This window comes from Dermacentor andersoni, chromosome 11 (assembly GCF_023375885.2).
Source record: "Dermacentor andersoni chromosome 11, qqDerAnde1_hic_scaffold, whole genome shotgun sequence".
Taxonomy (NCBI): Eukaryota; Metazoa; Arthropoda; class Arachnida; order Ixodida; family Ixodidae; genus Dermacentor; species Dermacentor andersoni.
Genome location: NC_092824.1, coordinates 20,817,658 through 20,833,797, shown reverse-complemented (window position 1 = coordinate 20,833,797; position 16,140 = coordinate 20,817,658). Strand labels below are relative to the sequence as shown.

General features: G+C 47.1%; 1 protein-coding gene across 1 annotated transcript in view; it reads left to right on the top strand.

The window, feature by feature from the left end:
- The first annotated feature begins 1,609 nt into the window (after window positions 1-1,609).
- fne (found in neurons) overlaps window positions 1,610-16,140 on the top strand; it is a 188,538-nt gene continuing 174,007 nt past the window's right edge. Inside the window, exon 1 of the mRNA XM_050167352.2 lies at window positions 1,610-2,320. Coding sequence (XP_050023309.1) covers window positions 2,263-2,320 — 58 coding nt within the window. The 5' untranslated portion in view covers window positions 1,610-2,262. The remainder of the gene's footprint in view (window positions 2,321-16,140) is intronic.

Sequence of the window (16,140 nt, the reverse complement as noted above, 5' to 3'; positions counted from 1 at the left end):
CTCGAACACCATTGCCATCGGTGGTCGGCCAACAAGGATGCGAATACTTTTGTGTTCCTTGAGGGAGACTGGCGTGTGAGAACGCGTTTGGCATACTGGCACCCCCCGCGCGCTTGAGTGAACTCACCCCTTTCTTGATCACCGCTTCGTTCCACCTTCCCGTTCCCTCCCCCCAGCTTAGGGTAGCCAGCCAGACGCTCTTCTGGGGAGGTGCTCTGTAAGACATAGTGAACATGTCCATTTCCTCTGTTGCTGAAGTGCTGATTGGCTGTGGCGCCTGGTTTCTGCGGACGCGCAGCCCAGCCAATCAGAATTTCTACAGCAGACGAAATGGACATGTCCACTAGGTGGACTCTTCCAGAATACATGCCCTGGTTAACAACCCCTGCTTTCTGCCTTTCTTAACCCCTCCTTCTCAGAGGCTTAGCGGCGAATGCTAGTGGCGGCTGAGATATATGTCACGTGTCTATTTGGCGATGGCACACCAAACAAACTGAAGGAAGCGTAATGCACAAACGTTCGTTTACTTATGTGTCGCCGCCCCTAAGGTACCAAACGGGGTGAAAACTGATCTGAACTCCGTTGTGTCTCTAATCGCGAGCTTCGTGACTCAAAAGTCAATAATTCAGTTATAATCATTCCTTCAGTGAGTCAGTTAATAAGACAAATATTCAACGAGTCAGTAAGTCAGCTAGTCAGTCAATCAGCCAGATGAACCAATTTTCAATCCGACGAACAAAAAAATCGATGAATTGATCTCTTCTGTTCGGCTTCTAGATGTTCCAGTTGTAGTCCCCAAACTGCCCAACATTCAAAACATTCATCGAGCAATTTCTTTATCCTGTCCGTGCTATTAACTGAATAATTTACGAATAATATTTGTCAGCCAAGCGATAAAAATGAAAGAAAACAAAAATACAACGAAACTACCCCGGAGTTTTCGGGTATGCGTAACCATACTCCAGAATTTCAATTGGCCCACCTACAAACTTCAAGTTGGCCCACTCCAATTCTTTTTAGATGGGCGAATGCCAAATTTCAAGTTGGCCCGACCGGAAAGTTCTAGTTGGCCCACCCCTACTTAGGCCTCCCCGTACATTTTCTGTGGAGTCATACGTATCCCTACGGATCTGATTAAATCTGATCATATGGGTATTCGCTCAGATCAGATTCTTTATTTGTATTTGGCTTCAGTTCTTCCTTATTGCTTATCAAACTGATTATCAAAATTTACACGGTTACAACGATTAAATGTCTTCGCGAACTACGCATTTTCGTGGAGAACAAAGAATCACATGTTTCACCTGACGGACAGATTTTGCTTGATTACTCGCCAAAGAATTCTTACGCATTAAAAAGATGCTAGCGACTAATGGCTGCAAACAAAATGCTCGAGTGGCCGCAACAACATACGTATTACGACAATTAATAAATTAAGATATGAGGTTACTCTTCCTTCTGCACCTTACAAAAATCACCAGTCACCTATCCTTCAAGCTTCACTTCGCTTCCGCCACCTTGGTCGCCATTGCTACCCGTCGCGTTATCGCCTGGCTTCAGCCGCCGCCGCTGTGACGAGGCAGATTTCAGCAGCAGACGACGGTGAACAGACGGTGTCTCACGCCCGTGCGGTAGTCAGGCCCGCCGGAAACAACCGCAACAATTTTTTGGCAAGCCGCTTTTGTCTGGAAGTTCATGACCGCTTTTGTGTCCTGTTTTTTTATTTTATTCCTGTCTCGAAAATGTGAAGCTTGTCTGTGGGAAGAAACCAGCCTCGTACAGGTCGCTTATCGTCGCAATCTCGGTTCGATGCGCAAAGTTTTCTGGGTAACGGCGTAATTTCCGTGCCTCGTGGCAGAATCTCGCCGTCCTAGCCACCGGAGCGTGCGTAGTTTTAAGCGCCGCGCTCTTTTTTTTTTTTCCGCATCCCTTTAGAACGCGCGTGCTATCTTTTAGGCGAAAGCCGGTTATTAGTTGTGGCTTTTTAATTCGTCTCACCCTCCGCGCATACTACCACCTAAAACCCCCCTTTTTAAAACCCGTCAGCGTAGCTAATCTCATTATCGCGTGCGTGTTCAACACTAATTGACGCCAGGACATTAGCCTCCAGCCGCACTTATCGGGACTCCAGCCATTATTTGGCGCTAAGCCTACCGTTTCCTACCGCAAGCGGCTTACCGCCTGAACGCCGCCGGCAAAGCTTCCGGAACGACGTGCGGCCTTCACGACGTCTGACAAGCCTGTGTCTTCTGCTCCGTCGCCATGTCATCGTGTCTGCGACAGTCTGGGGAGGACGGGTGCATCTTCTACATTGACGACGGTGAGTCCCTTTACTGCTTTCTTTTATCGCCTATCTCAGGTATTGGGCGCTCTTAATACTTAGAGACCTGACGACTGCAACGCTACTCGGTGCTTCAGAGTTTAGTGAAAACGCTTGGATTAAACTTGGTTACCACGAAGAAGGCTCTCGTACAGCACAAAGTCTCACTGTGGTCGTTCTGGGGAAGCCGTGTGGAGAGCACGGAAACGATTCGGTCGCAATGACGACGAACTTGTTGGCGCGGACAGACGGACATTGTGGATGGACTGCTTTGCATTGCGGTATTTAATAGCGATGCGACCTATGTTACTGATATATGACATATGTATAAGCGGGGATAGCGCATAGTCGGTCATGTGACACACATTTTGATTATCGCTGGACTATCTACACATAAACGCTTCTACATTTATATTTTTTTCTTTCGGCAGACGCTGCTAGGGTGCTGCACTTTTCATTTTGCGCTTCGGTAGTTACTGCTCTAAAGATATTTCCCGGTATTTTCTTATTTATTTTTCCGTTCCCTGCCTCCAACGCTGAATGCCTTCCAAATCTCTGTCTTCAAAATGAAATGGTTGCATTAAGACAGTTTATCCTTGTGAATGGCAACTTTTTCCCGCGCTCTTCTTTTCCTTATTTCGGCGTTCAAGTAGCATATTGTGCCTCGCACCTCTAATATATTTAATGAATACGCAGACATGTGAGTAAATTTTGTCCGTATATTTTTCTACCATTAGACTCCGCTTTTGTAGGCATTGCTTTTTTTTTTTACCAAAAAAAAGCGAAAATCTTAAAGCTTCATGTGGAGAATACGATAAAAGGCGTGTTTGCATAATCTGCGCGTGTCGGCGCATGCAATCCTCTTAATATTCAAAAACAGTGAGCTTAGTCAGCATTTTTATTATCATCGTTATTGAGGTATCCTGTATGCCTTTATCTTCGAAAACAGAATCATTGTTGCGAAATGTTATGGGCATTTGTGTTTCGTATTTTTTTATGCGTGGGAATTATGATATTTAAGTACTGCAACCCGCCTCACGCTTGAGTACAGTACATGGCTATTGTATTGCGTTCGCATTATTTCCGCTTGCCCGAGAGTTGTTCTGTGAATTATGACAGTGAATCCTCTTATGATAACCTACTTTCGAGTTCGCCAACGTACTCTAAGTCTGTCCAAGGCAGAACGAGATTACCTACAACTCGGTAAACGGTCCTTAGATCGAGATTTGAAACTGTTTGTCCCATTTTCGTTCGGTGCCTTATTCCCCTGTCGTTGCTACATATGAGGGACCGCACTCATTCTTCCCACAAACAAAAGATAATTACTTTTCCTTGCAGGCGACTTTGACGAAAGCGAGAAATATGCGTGGGTCGTCTTTATTTTAGGAGCTGTATGCGAAAGCTAATTACGCCAGTCGGGCACGAGGATAAATGAAACGAAAATATGAATCGCTGGACATTAGCGACCGAGTCTCGCCCACAGGCTGAAGCCATCTCATTTTCAGTTTGTGATTTGTGACATTTTCCAGCGAGCACTTCGAGCGCCGCGGTTGCTTAGGCAACGTGAACTTTAACGAATTAGCGAACTGTGCGAGTCGGTGCTGATGCCATTCACAAGTGCGCGAGAACCAGACCGTTATTTATTTCGGAAGTTTTGCTTGCCTTACAACCAGTATAGTTGTTTCCTGCTTTGCGTAACTGGTGCTTGCGTAGCTGTCTGCAAATGTAATGTGGCGATGTGTTGAACGAAACACGATTAGGCAACGTCTGCTTGCTTCAGTTGGGTAAAATGAAATGGTCAAACGTTAATTTATATCCAAGGGAGGAAGAGGGAGTTGGGAAAAGGCTGCTTAGAAACAACTTGACGAACCGTGTTGCATGCATTGTTTGATTGGTTGGTTTATTTTAGCGTCACCAAATAACTGCTGTGGCTGCGTAGAGTCATCAGCATTGCGCTGGTACGTTCGATGTCGCAGGACGAAATCACCGCCGTGGCGGCCGCATTTCAATGGGGCCGAATTGCAAAAACGCCCGTGTATCTTTCAGTGGGTTAACGGCTCGGCATATATCTTTTAGGCGCCCGAGATTTGTTCGCATGAACGCAAAGCTCGGTCCACGAGCGTTTTATCACTCCGTTCCCAACGGAACGAGACAGCAACGGCCGAGACTCAGATCCGCGACCTCGTGCTATCAGCGTTCGCTGCATATGCACGGGTTTCACGTACGGGGTTGAGCAGCATACTGATACGGTGCCGGTCTGGTCTCTCCCTTCGCGTCAGGGCGAACAAACGCATAGCGTCCGAGGCACCCCGCTTGCTTTGCAGCGCGTTTGCTATTTCGCTGCCAAGCAAAGTAGAGTATTCTACCGGGGGGGGGGGGGGGGGGGGGGCGTCCCATTTACGTCCCCTGTAGGCGCACTCTTCGCCGAATTCGTGTTTGGTGCAAGCACGCAACCCGCGCGGCAAGCATAATGCACGAACGACGCAGCGGTCACTCCAGCAGCGAGCGGAATCTTCGCCCGCGTCGCCCGCGCCTGCAGCAGTCGCGCATCGCCGAAGAACCTTGTTTGCGGAAGCGTGCATGCGTCCGCGCAGTTGCCAGAGTCGTACTTCACGCCAGCCAGGGAGCGAGCTTGTTCGAGCGCGCCGCCATTTTCTCGCGGCGACGCGCGAATCGCTTCGTCACCGTCGCGGAGCGCAGCGGCGCGCCGTCTGCTCGGCGCGCGATAACGCGGCGCCGATCTGTTCCCGGAGGCAGTCGGCCGGGATGCCAGTTTACTCCGGCTTCTCGTAATTGCGTGCACCGCTACGGTATGCAGCGATGACTCTTGTCTTCCACCGTCCGCGTATGGTAGTAGCCTTGCGAGCCTCCACTCAACAACGGCGTGGCATCATCTATAAGTACTTGTGATGTCTTTTGTCGTGGTGCCTTAAGCGACGCGCTAGGTACAAATGTAGTACGCAGAACTGCGGTCTCTATGTGTGTGTGGATTTTACGTCCCGGAGCGACAATGCGATGAGTCACGCTGTAGTGGGAGACTACGGACTAATTTCCACCACCTCGGTTTCCCTAGCCTAAATTGAAATGCAAGTGCACGTGGGTTTTTGCATTTTTCTCCCCCATAAAGATACGGCCGTAGCGACCGGAATCACACTGGCTACGTTGAGCTCGGCAGCACAGCGCCATAGCCACCGGCCTACCACAGCGTGTATGCGTATGTTAACATAGTGCGCCACGCCACCATGTTCTCGCGAGCTCCAGCACTCACCCTTTCGAGAGCGAGTTGCTTTGAATAAGTCGCGCGTCCACCGCCATCGAGGCTTCGCGGACGCCCCTCTAACAAAGGCATGACTGCTCATCGATTCGAGTACATCGTGTCTCTCAACCGCTCGCCGCAGTATCGCTACCCCCAATCAAACAATCGTGGCCTAAAAAACGCCGGAGCCCAGCTTTTTCCATGCACAGATTCGGAAAACCACTGTTGTGCTCGTTAAGCATCAACGTTAAGCTCTCTCGTTTTCCAGCGACCGACGAGGGCGGAATGCAAAAACTCTCTCCTGTGCACGGCGCTTTGAGCACGCGCCATAGAACCCCACGTGGTCTAAGTTAATCTGCAACCGTTCGCTGCGGCGTTACTCCTAAGCCACTCTGAAACTTAGGGATGACGCCGCGCGGTAGCCCAGCGGCTAGATCGTTCTCGTATGCGGGCCACGGCGGCCGCAAATGGAAATAATAATAACAAAGAAAAAAAAGCGTTCCTTTGGTGTGCACACGGAGCAAGGTAAACCGCATGTAGTCAAAATTGGTTTTACGTGGCGAAGCGCGGGATAGTTGGCCGTACGCAAAAAGCTGAGAAGGGAACCGCCGACTTGCACGCGCAGGAGCCGGTAGTGTGCTACTCATCGCCGCCATATCCCAGCTCCTGCTACTGTGTACCCAATATCAGCCGCCGCGAAGTCCAACCACAAGCCGGAGTCATATCTTCGGCAAGAGCCATATTGAGAAAATGCGCTCTCGTGGACAGGCAAGAACGTCCCGGAAATCCCGCAGAGCCCGCGACGGTCGCTAGGCAGCTTTTGGAAAGCTGCGGGCGCGTGCAAGAGATCGCGTGTTTTCCTGTCTACTGCGCATGCGCACTGTATCCTCCGCGGGTTTCCTGCGCACGCAGAGCTGCTGCCGACGCCCGACTGTCCAATGACGGCAGAAAGTACGCTCACGCGAAATACGGTTTCGCTTCGTGCAACGAGGGTAGTTCTTATCATTGCTATCATTGTCAAGGTCTACCATATCTCTCATTTAGCTTTGTTTCCCACCTTCAGACTTTTCAGATGACCTGACATCCGGTTGTTAGCGACATTACATATCTCACATGCCGTAGACATGATTTTTTTGTTATCATACGAACCTACCCTCCTGATTTCCTTTCTTCTTTTTTTTTAAATTGACAATATCCTATATTTGATTCTACATTGGACGGCCGTTTTTCATGACTATGCATGGTCGATTGGGTTCCAAAAATTATCTATTCGAACACGACGTACATAATATATACAGGCGATAGTCGAATGGTGAAATTAAAGAAGATGACAGCTCTGTCAACCGGACACTGCAGTGGCCGAAGTTGCATGGCCGCGCACGTATATTGAGGCGCCCTGGTCCCGTCCGATGATGCGTTTGCTGTGGCGCGACGGCAGTGCATGCCGGCCTAATCCCTCGGCGTTTTACTCGTCAGTGCGCCAGCCGCTCCTCTTCGCCTTCGGCGGTGCGGCTACCGAATGCAGCGCCGCTAAATAGCAATACGTGTTTGTCGAATATTACAGTTTCAATCTCAACCCGAACGTTCGATAGCTATCTAGCTGGGCAGCAAATTTAAAGCGTAGGGCACATAACGGCTGGTCGGTTAAAATCACAAAACGGGTTTGATGGAAAAAAGAAAACGCTGTGGAAGGCGGCAGAGGACTATCGGTGGTGGGACGAAATCTGGAAATTCGCAGGCGGTGTCAGGGGGCGCGAAGCGAGAGTCGGTGGAGATCGCTGGGCGAGGACTTCATCCTGCAGTAGGGGTAAATAGGGGCTCGTTATGATAATAGCAACGAGGACGACAATTGCGTGCACCGGTGCCGAAGGCAGCGCGCACGCCACGCGAGCACATGTTCTCCATGCACCCTGAACAACGCTGCGCCCAATTCTCGGAAACGCAGCGTGTGGGCGCGCGGTCGAGCGCTTGTGTACGTAGAGTACCTACAGTGCTTCCGCGCACGCGCGAGCGAGCAGCAATCTCGGCCGCCCGCATGATTCATGGCGGGCTTCTTCGTTCCGCGAGCAAATTGAAGCGCTAGGGCGGCGTGCATATGGCACGAGTTGGAAAAGTTCTTCGGGGCTTCAAGGCCCGGAGCGAAGAACGTTAAATAAGGGCGGACGCCGAAACGAGTACGGCGACGTGTCTTACGCTATACTCGTGCTTTCGGCTGGAGGAGTTGGCATTCTTTCTTCTTTTTTTTTTAATTTCAACAAAAAAAACACATCCCCGCAACTTCCCCGTCATTCTGGCTTACTACCTTGTCCGAAACAACTTTGCATGCGCTAGCGCATATGAAATGAACAGCGCCATTGCGAAGCATGAAGAAGCAACAAAATCTCCTTTATCAACAAATTTGGTACTATAGGTATAGCGCGTGGTTCTGCATACATTCGTGTTTTCTTATATGAAGCTATTCTCCCACTGCAAGCAATATCAGCGACTAAAACTGGATTTGATTTGCCAAACTTGCCACCAAAAAGGAGACTCGCCCGCTTATATGCCTTTCATGAAATTTACTTCCCTAATTCTTGACCAACACCCGGTCTGATATTGTCGCCGCTTTGCTTATGGTGGTGAAATAGACCACAATCTCGAGGTGCCGGAGCGAAATTGCCCAGCAGTACTTAACTCCCAATCACGATTGCACAATACAGCCCTAAATGAAACGCCCAGAAAGCGTCGGTCACCACCAATCTTGATCATTCTCTTTTTCTTGCTGCCTTATCTACCAATGAATTAACGGAAAGAGGGCAGTGCGAATGACAAGAAGCCGTGGAACATGGCAAACAAGCGCTGACTGGCAACTAAAGTTTATTTCGTTAGAGTTGCTATGGTAGAACAGGAGATCACGCATACGCGTTGCGACCTAGAAACAAAGCAGGAAATGCAACAAATAGAAACAAGACAAAACGACTCTCAGGTCAAATTATCGGCAGGCAAGATTCATAACTTCATTTCCATGAAAGGCAAGTCGAGGCTCACTAATGCAGGCACGCTCGCCCTTTCTTATGTGGTATACTTTCATGACAAGGCGTGTGCTCTTAGCTCTGCGGCGATGTAAAATTCAATCTGCGTCACAAACTTCGCAAGGTCGCATATCGTCACGGAGTCAAGAGTGCACGTACCTTGTCTTTGAAGCATGCCATATAAAAAGGGAGCACCACAAATGTATTAGTGAACTTTCACTGGCCTTCCTCGAAAAATAAGTTATGTATGTGGACTGCTGATAATGTAATCCCTGTCGTGTCCTTACTTTCGTTTTTACAATTTACTTTTTTTCTGGTTTGTTTTTTCTTTGATTCCTGTTGACAACATGCACGCGTGGTTTCCTGCGTTACATAGCCGCGGTTCTTCAAGAACAAATTTCAGTTGCGAACAGGCACCAATACTGCGCAATGTAATGCTCCTACTACGGGGTCTTGCAGGAAATGAACTCAAATGAAAAACAGAAATGTGGGTAAGACAGACAGTATCGTATAAGCCATCCAGCCCGCAAGAGCGTATACTTGAATTGTGAGTTAGCGTTTGTTTACGTCACCTTTCACTGTCGCAGTGTCATTTCCGCTGGCGACATTTATCGTAAAGGAACCCCTGCCTGACCCAGCTAGCAATTATTTTGTGTTAGCCGCATACGTAAGCCACTCTTTTCTCGAGCACCATGAAGCAATAAGAACTTTTCAAATGAACACAGAGCTGTCTTGTTCGGGACCGGCAGAGCAGCAGCAATTGTTCCGTGGCAATGCCGTTTGTGCTGCTGAGCTTGAAGTGGCGGGCGCGATTGCCGAGAACGGTTAGCCGCATTTCGATGAGGGGGGGGGGGGGGGGAAGCAAAAATACCAATGGCGGTCTAGTTGTAAATGCTACATAAATGCGTCAACATTTTGTCCCCCTTTTCCGAGGTCCAGAATTCATGACTTAAACCGCCTTCACCACATTGCGAAGCTTTTGTAATTTCGTTACTGCCCGTGTCGTCGTTTTGTGTTCTCTTCCCCTGTCCTCGTCTTTATTAGCGGTCAACATGATATGCAGTAAACACCAGCTGGGCCAAACTCAAGTTCTTCTGAAGCTGTTCGTGAGATCACCCGAAAGGCATCCTGTCTATTTGAAAAGCGAAGTGCAACTGTTGGTGGCCCGGAGCAGACCCCTCTCAGTGGCACTCTCTATAATTTATACCTCTACCACGTGACCGGCTTCCCCCACACACCCACTTTTTTCTTCACACTCCTGATGGTGACGCAATAACAAGCCCGTCCAGCGGAGCCCTTCTGACAATGGCTGTCGTGCGTTAATGCGATGAGCATTCTTCCAATGTAGCGACACACAGTATTGCTGAAGACACCTTCATTTACAGTATGCATGTATACAGTATGTATGTTCATCCGCAGCCGTGGCTCAGAGTATGCGGAGTTACTTTGCTTAGCACGTGGTGGCAGCTTCAATTCCCGAGCACGGCATCTGTGTTTAGTTTGGGGACAGATTAGGAGCAAAATAAAAACACCCGCGTACCGCGCAGCGTTTGCACGTCCAAAGACTCCAGGTGTTGAAAAGTTTTCCGGAGCGATTCATTACCGTGTGACTCATAATTTTATAGTGGTTTTGACGCGTAAAACTTGCGAATTGAGCTTTTTAATCTGCGTATAGTAGGGGACGTCGACTAAGAATGTTAATCGCAATAACACATCGATGTTCCACATCGCCAGCAAAAACCAGAGCGTATGCATCTTCGGACGCCGCAAAGAAAGTTTCACTGTAGGCGGGCTTCCAACCGCAGCCACTTTTGTCCCTGTGGCCCTGTAGAATTGTGGTTCGGCGTAAAAGCGATGTGGAATGAACTACGCCACGATTGCATAGTGTCTTCCTCCGCCACAAATCTTTAACTTTAACTGTTATTTACAAGAGCTCGTGTTAATTTTACGAGTCAGACATGTAACTTTATTTTTTCGTTTGATTTACTTTCATTCTTTCTCTTTCTTTCTTTTTTTTTTACCGAGCGAGCAGGACGTTTCAACGGCTAGATAGCAGGCAGCAACAGGTCAAAGCGGGCAGAATAGGCCTACAATATTAATCGCATGAAAATAAACTCCGTTTCTACTGATATTCAGGTGCACGTTAAAGAACTGGGAAATTATTTATGAAGTAGGAAATAAACGTTATTATTATTAAATAAAAATAGTAAGTCATCAATATATAATCCGTACTCTCCTCTTTGCGGCGCCTATTGTAGTCGCAGTGTTGGTTGTGAAAGTTAAATCCCGGTCAACAGGACCGGCAGCCTTTTAAGTAAGGTTGTGCCCCGTCTCACTAATTGGTCGCTGTTATTGTTCGTTCTGGTTTATGTGACAGTATGCTGAGGGATGGGGAGGGGCGGGGTGGCCAGCTAAATAGAACTAAAAACGAAACACAGCCGCGGCTTTTCTGATAAGTTTGTTGAACAGGGCAGCAATTATAGCGCCAATATAAGAGCGTTCGAAGGGCGGTAAAGTGGACAAGCGTGTTGAATTGGTAACGTACAGCCCGAAAATTCCCGGAAAGGTTAGTTACACGGTCTGCGAGGGTTAAGTAAGAAAAAAGGTGCAAAGACGACTGACGCTAATCCGCGCTAATTTGCCGCACATTCACTACGTGACGTCGTATTTTGACTGCATCTGCTTTCGACTATTTTATTAGTTTATATTGTTTGTTGTTGCCGTTGTTTTGGGCTGTTCTACAGGTGGAACCTTAGGAATTCCTAGATCCTCCTTTTGGCCTACTTTAGCTTTCACTAACTTGAACCTATCTAAAAATGGGGTTTTCCGTGCGAAAACCACTTTCTCATTATGAGTCACGCCGTAGTGGGGGACTCCGGAAATTTCGACCACCTGGGGTTCTTCAACGTGCACCTAAGTCTAAGTACACGGGTGTTTTCGCATTTCGCCCCCATTGAAATGCGGCCACCGTGGCCGCTATTCGATCCCGCGACCTCGTGCTTAGCAGCCGAACACCATAGCCACTAAGCAACCACGGCGGGTAACCTGAAGTTATCACGAAATTTGTCACTCTTAAAGGGGCTGACATCTGGCCGGAGTGTGTTGTGAGACACTGGTGGAAATGAAATGGCCGTGATCTATAGGTATAAGAATCCAGCAAGCTGTTCGCGATTAAGGTAGGAATAAGAAGTTTAAATTGACAAAGAAAATGTCCCACGGCGTTTTCCGCGTTAGCACTTCATGGTTAAACACTCTGACCGGTAAGCTTTCCACTGCACTGAATAAATGGGGACCATGAAATTTGGTTGTCAATCCCATTAACCCAAAGAGCCGAACGTACAATTTTCATGCGCTGAACTTGATGCCTAAAAACTGTGATTTATGCGCTCATAACCCAATGTACAGCCCAAACCATTGTTTTTGGTATGCTGTGGTGACTTTCAATTGTGCAAATTTCAGCAAATCAAGAATTAATTCATAAATACCTTACTTATTATTGTTTATTCAATTATCACTTCACTCATTTCTTGCTACCATTACTCATGGCCAGAAATTAATGTGACCAAGTTGTTTTATTTATTATTTATATGCGAAGTGGTGTCCGGATTTTATGACGCTTATAACAGTAAAGCAACTGATGCGGTAAGCATGTGCATTGAGCCTGTAAATCTCGTCATTAATAAACTTGCATCATAACTATGTAACGAATATTTTTATTATAGTCTCTAGGACAACCTTTCCCGCAAGCTTTGCATGCAGATTGTGAAGCTTGCGGTTGCGTTTAGGAAGAGAACAAGAAATAATGGCGAACTGCAATCTGTATCCTACTGATATTTTGCAAAGGCTATGAAAAGTATATTTTACGACGGATAGTTGCTTTCAGTGATTCTCATAAAATTGTAAACTCATCACAGTACGGATTCCGCAAACGCAGGTCTACTAAGCTAGAGCTTCTTCAACAAATGGTATATATTCTGTGAAGCTTGGAACTGAAAATATGGTACTCCAATTTGCCTAGACTTCTCAAAGGCATTTGATGTAGCTAATCATAGCGTCTTTCTGAATAAGCATGGACATTCTAGAATATTTGGTAAAGCCTATTAATTACTTAAATCTTGTCTAAAGCTCCGTTCAAAAAAAGCAAAAAATGGAGGACGCTTAAGCTTCGCCTTGAAGAGTGGAACGCGATAGCATTCAAGATCTCTGACGGCTTCTCACGCTTGCCGGCAACTGCAGCTTATGTAAACCTACTGCTTTCCTGAAAACGCAGGCGGCGAACGCTATGCACGAAGGCAAGCTTTCTGGTGGAAACGCGGTATCTTGCATAAGTCGATACCGGAAGTAGTGCACAGCCAGGCCGTAAAAATTACATCATTTTCAGGTTTCTGTTATTGTTGAGAAGATTTAAGATAAATTACATGCACTGGCGGTGTTTTGTTTTATCACATTTGTTTGTGGGTTGTCATTTTCAAAATTCTGATGAATAGCCTTGTCGAGCATGTACTAGAAGGCATGAGCAACTTTAGTTATAGAATGGCGTGGCTACATAACCCGAAGATACCACATGTCATATATCAAGGCATGGTATATACATGTACCTCAATATAAGTGGAAATTTTGTCTGCGGGAACGCCGGCGCAGGACGCCGGCACCGCATTTTATGTGACACGAGACCATTAACGCTGTCGAGTTAAAAATAAATTTTATCCTCTAATGCTTGTAAAGTTGGAATCCTGCTTATGTAGAGCTCAGGGGCATTGGTTCGACAGTGGTTCCACATATAGTAAGCGACATTTTCCCAAGTATGTTCTACTTCATGTAAAAACCATATGGAGTTAGATTAAGGGTGCACGTGTGTTCGTTGTGAAGGTACAAACTAGCCGTCATTTGTTGTACACCCTTACAATTTGTGTATTATATACGTGAGCGTTGACCACACGGCGTTTGAGCGACCCTATAGGGGCACGGGGCGGCGGGATCGGTGACAGTTCGCGTGGACGCGCAAGGTCATTTCCCGTTTAAATGCATTCTACATTTTCGGAGTTCTTTCGTCGCTACAAGGCCACTGACACGCCTTGCGGTTGAAACTGGACGCCTGCTTGACATGAAATGAAGGAAGAAGTAGTTTAATGAGTGGAAAATGTAGAGAGGTCGGCCGGGAAATGAATTTCTATGGTGTCCAAGCAAATTCCGTTGTAGTGGTTATCGCTGTGGACACGATACCAATGCATTTGGAAAGTAGGAATTCGGCCGAGAAACGTGAAATGCTACATTACACAGGTCATCTTGTTGCAAAGACGTGCTTAAATAAGTACGTAGACCGCGCATGCGTCGTCGTACATGGGACAACACGGCGGCGGGAACGGCGCACGCGCGCCTAGAATTCCTGTGTAATTGAATAAAAATTATATGCGTAAGTCAAAACTTATGCCAGCGCATTAGGTGTGCTCAGTATGCCGTCTCTTATCAGTGATAACAAGTTTTAAGACTGGCCGTTGTAAACAGCATTACTCTAATCATTCGGCTGAGTTGCTCGAAGAGGGGGACATCACCTGAACTACGGAACTGGCTAATTAGCAGAATATTGCTAATAAATTTTCTAATTGCTTGAAGGCACATGCTCAAATCTATGAAATTACGTCGATCAGCCCTCAAGGTCTGTTCATTGGCATCAAATTATGAAACTCGTGCCAGTTTTCAGAGAAGCACTGTCAAACATGCACTATTGTTCGACCAACAAGGCGCGTTTAGTAATGACTTCCCCAGACCTACTTATATTTCTCGCATGATACTGATATGCACATGTAATGATATGTGCGTCTATAGTCGTTCCGTGCCAATTCGCGACCCTTAACTAATAACGGCATTTCGTTTGAGGCACTAGAGTAGTGCGAGGTGGGATAATGAACCCAGTGAAATACACAGAAGCCACGACTTTCCTTCACATTAGAGACCATACGTCAAGGGACGCATTCAATGAACAGAAAGAGGTTTATAGGGCGCATTTCTAATCATATGGTGTAGTCAAGAACTGGCATCGTAAATTCAAACGTTGTGAGCCTGGCGGAAACCGCTCCAGTTGTAGGACATTCCCACTCCTTATTCGATCAATACAATGTCCATCTGCGGAGCCTGCCATATTATTTAGAAAATCACTACGTAACCATGGGAGGCATAGCCCATGATGTCTAGATTAGTGTGGAGTAGAATGAAAATACAATTCAAGAACATCTTCATAATCCGCAACGCATCCGCTGACTGGGTTCGCCGGCTGCTCACACTTTTCCAGAAGCAGGAACGGATCAAATCCTCTGACCTTTTTGACGATGTGCAATGAAAATCATGAGGATATTTTCGAGAGATTGATCCTACGAGAAGCTGGGTTCATCAATGTGATTTGGAGAATAACGTAATCTATGCAAGCATCCGGGCTAATCAACTCCAAAGAAGGCATATGCCCAACCATCGGTAGGCAAGGTTATGCTTACAATCGTTTATAGCGAAGCTCTCGTTCGAGGGCCTTTTTTGTGTCCATGCCGGTGGGAAAAAATGTGGGCCGATCCCGGAGGTTGTGCAATACCGCGTCAACCCGCGACGGAGGTCAAGCAGGCTTCAGGCACTCAACAAAGTGAAACCAAAAGTACATATATTCTTGGAAACACGCATACGTCATGTAGAACAGCATTAGTTACAATAAAGAACAAGCACAAAACAAGCGTCCGAACCACATAGCTCATAAGGCGCTCCTGATAACAATGCGAAGCACGTAGCGCTCCCTGCATATGTTTCCAAGTAAAAATTACTGTTGAGCAAGCTGCCGCAGCGACTGCAGCTTGCGACGTGGGGGCGTGACGTCCCTAGCCTTTCTTATGTAAAAGTATCAGCCTAGCAACTGATTTCATGTCGTTGCAGCACCGCTATGGGTAGGCAGCAAGACTTCCGAGGAATATCGTGAAAACGAGATAGATAGATAGATAGATAGATAGATAGACAGACAGACAGACAGACAGACAGACAGACAGACAGACAGACAGACAGACAGACAGACAGACAGACAGACAGGCAGACAGACAGACAGACAGACAGACAGACAGATAGACAGACAGACAGATAGACAGACAGATAGACAGATAGATAGATAGATAGATAAACTTTAATAAAAGAATAATCAGAAAAACCGCTAATGGTCGGGGCCCTTAGTCCAGGGCTCCGCTGGCTCTTGCCATCTTCTCAGCTCTCTTAATCAGCTTGAGCTGGTCGTCGAGGGCCGAGCTGGACAGCAGTGCCTCCCATTGCTCCCTCGTTGTGTTCGTGTCTGGGGAGTGGCAAAGGAATAAAGACACGGCAACGCGACCAACGGCGGCATGCTGTCAAAATTACCACTACCCTCATTCTTACCATTACTCTGAAGTCATAAACGATTGCATACCTCCTCAGAAGTTGTAGGGGTTGTTTTCAACAGCTTCACGTTCATTCACGTTCGCTGGGCCGGGATGGCGAGTCAACCTTTTTGAACCAGCACGGTGTAGTCTTCACAGATATCCTAGCAAAAG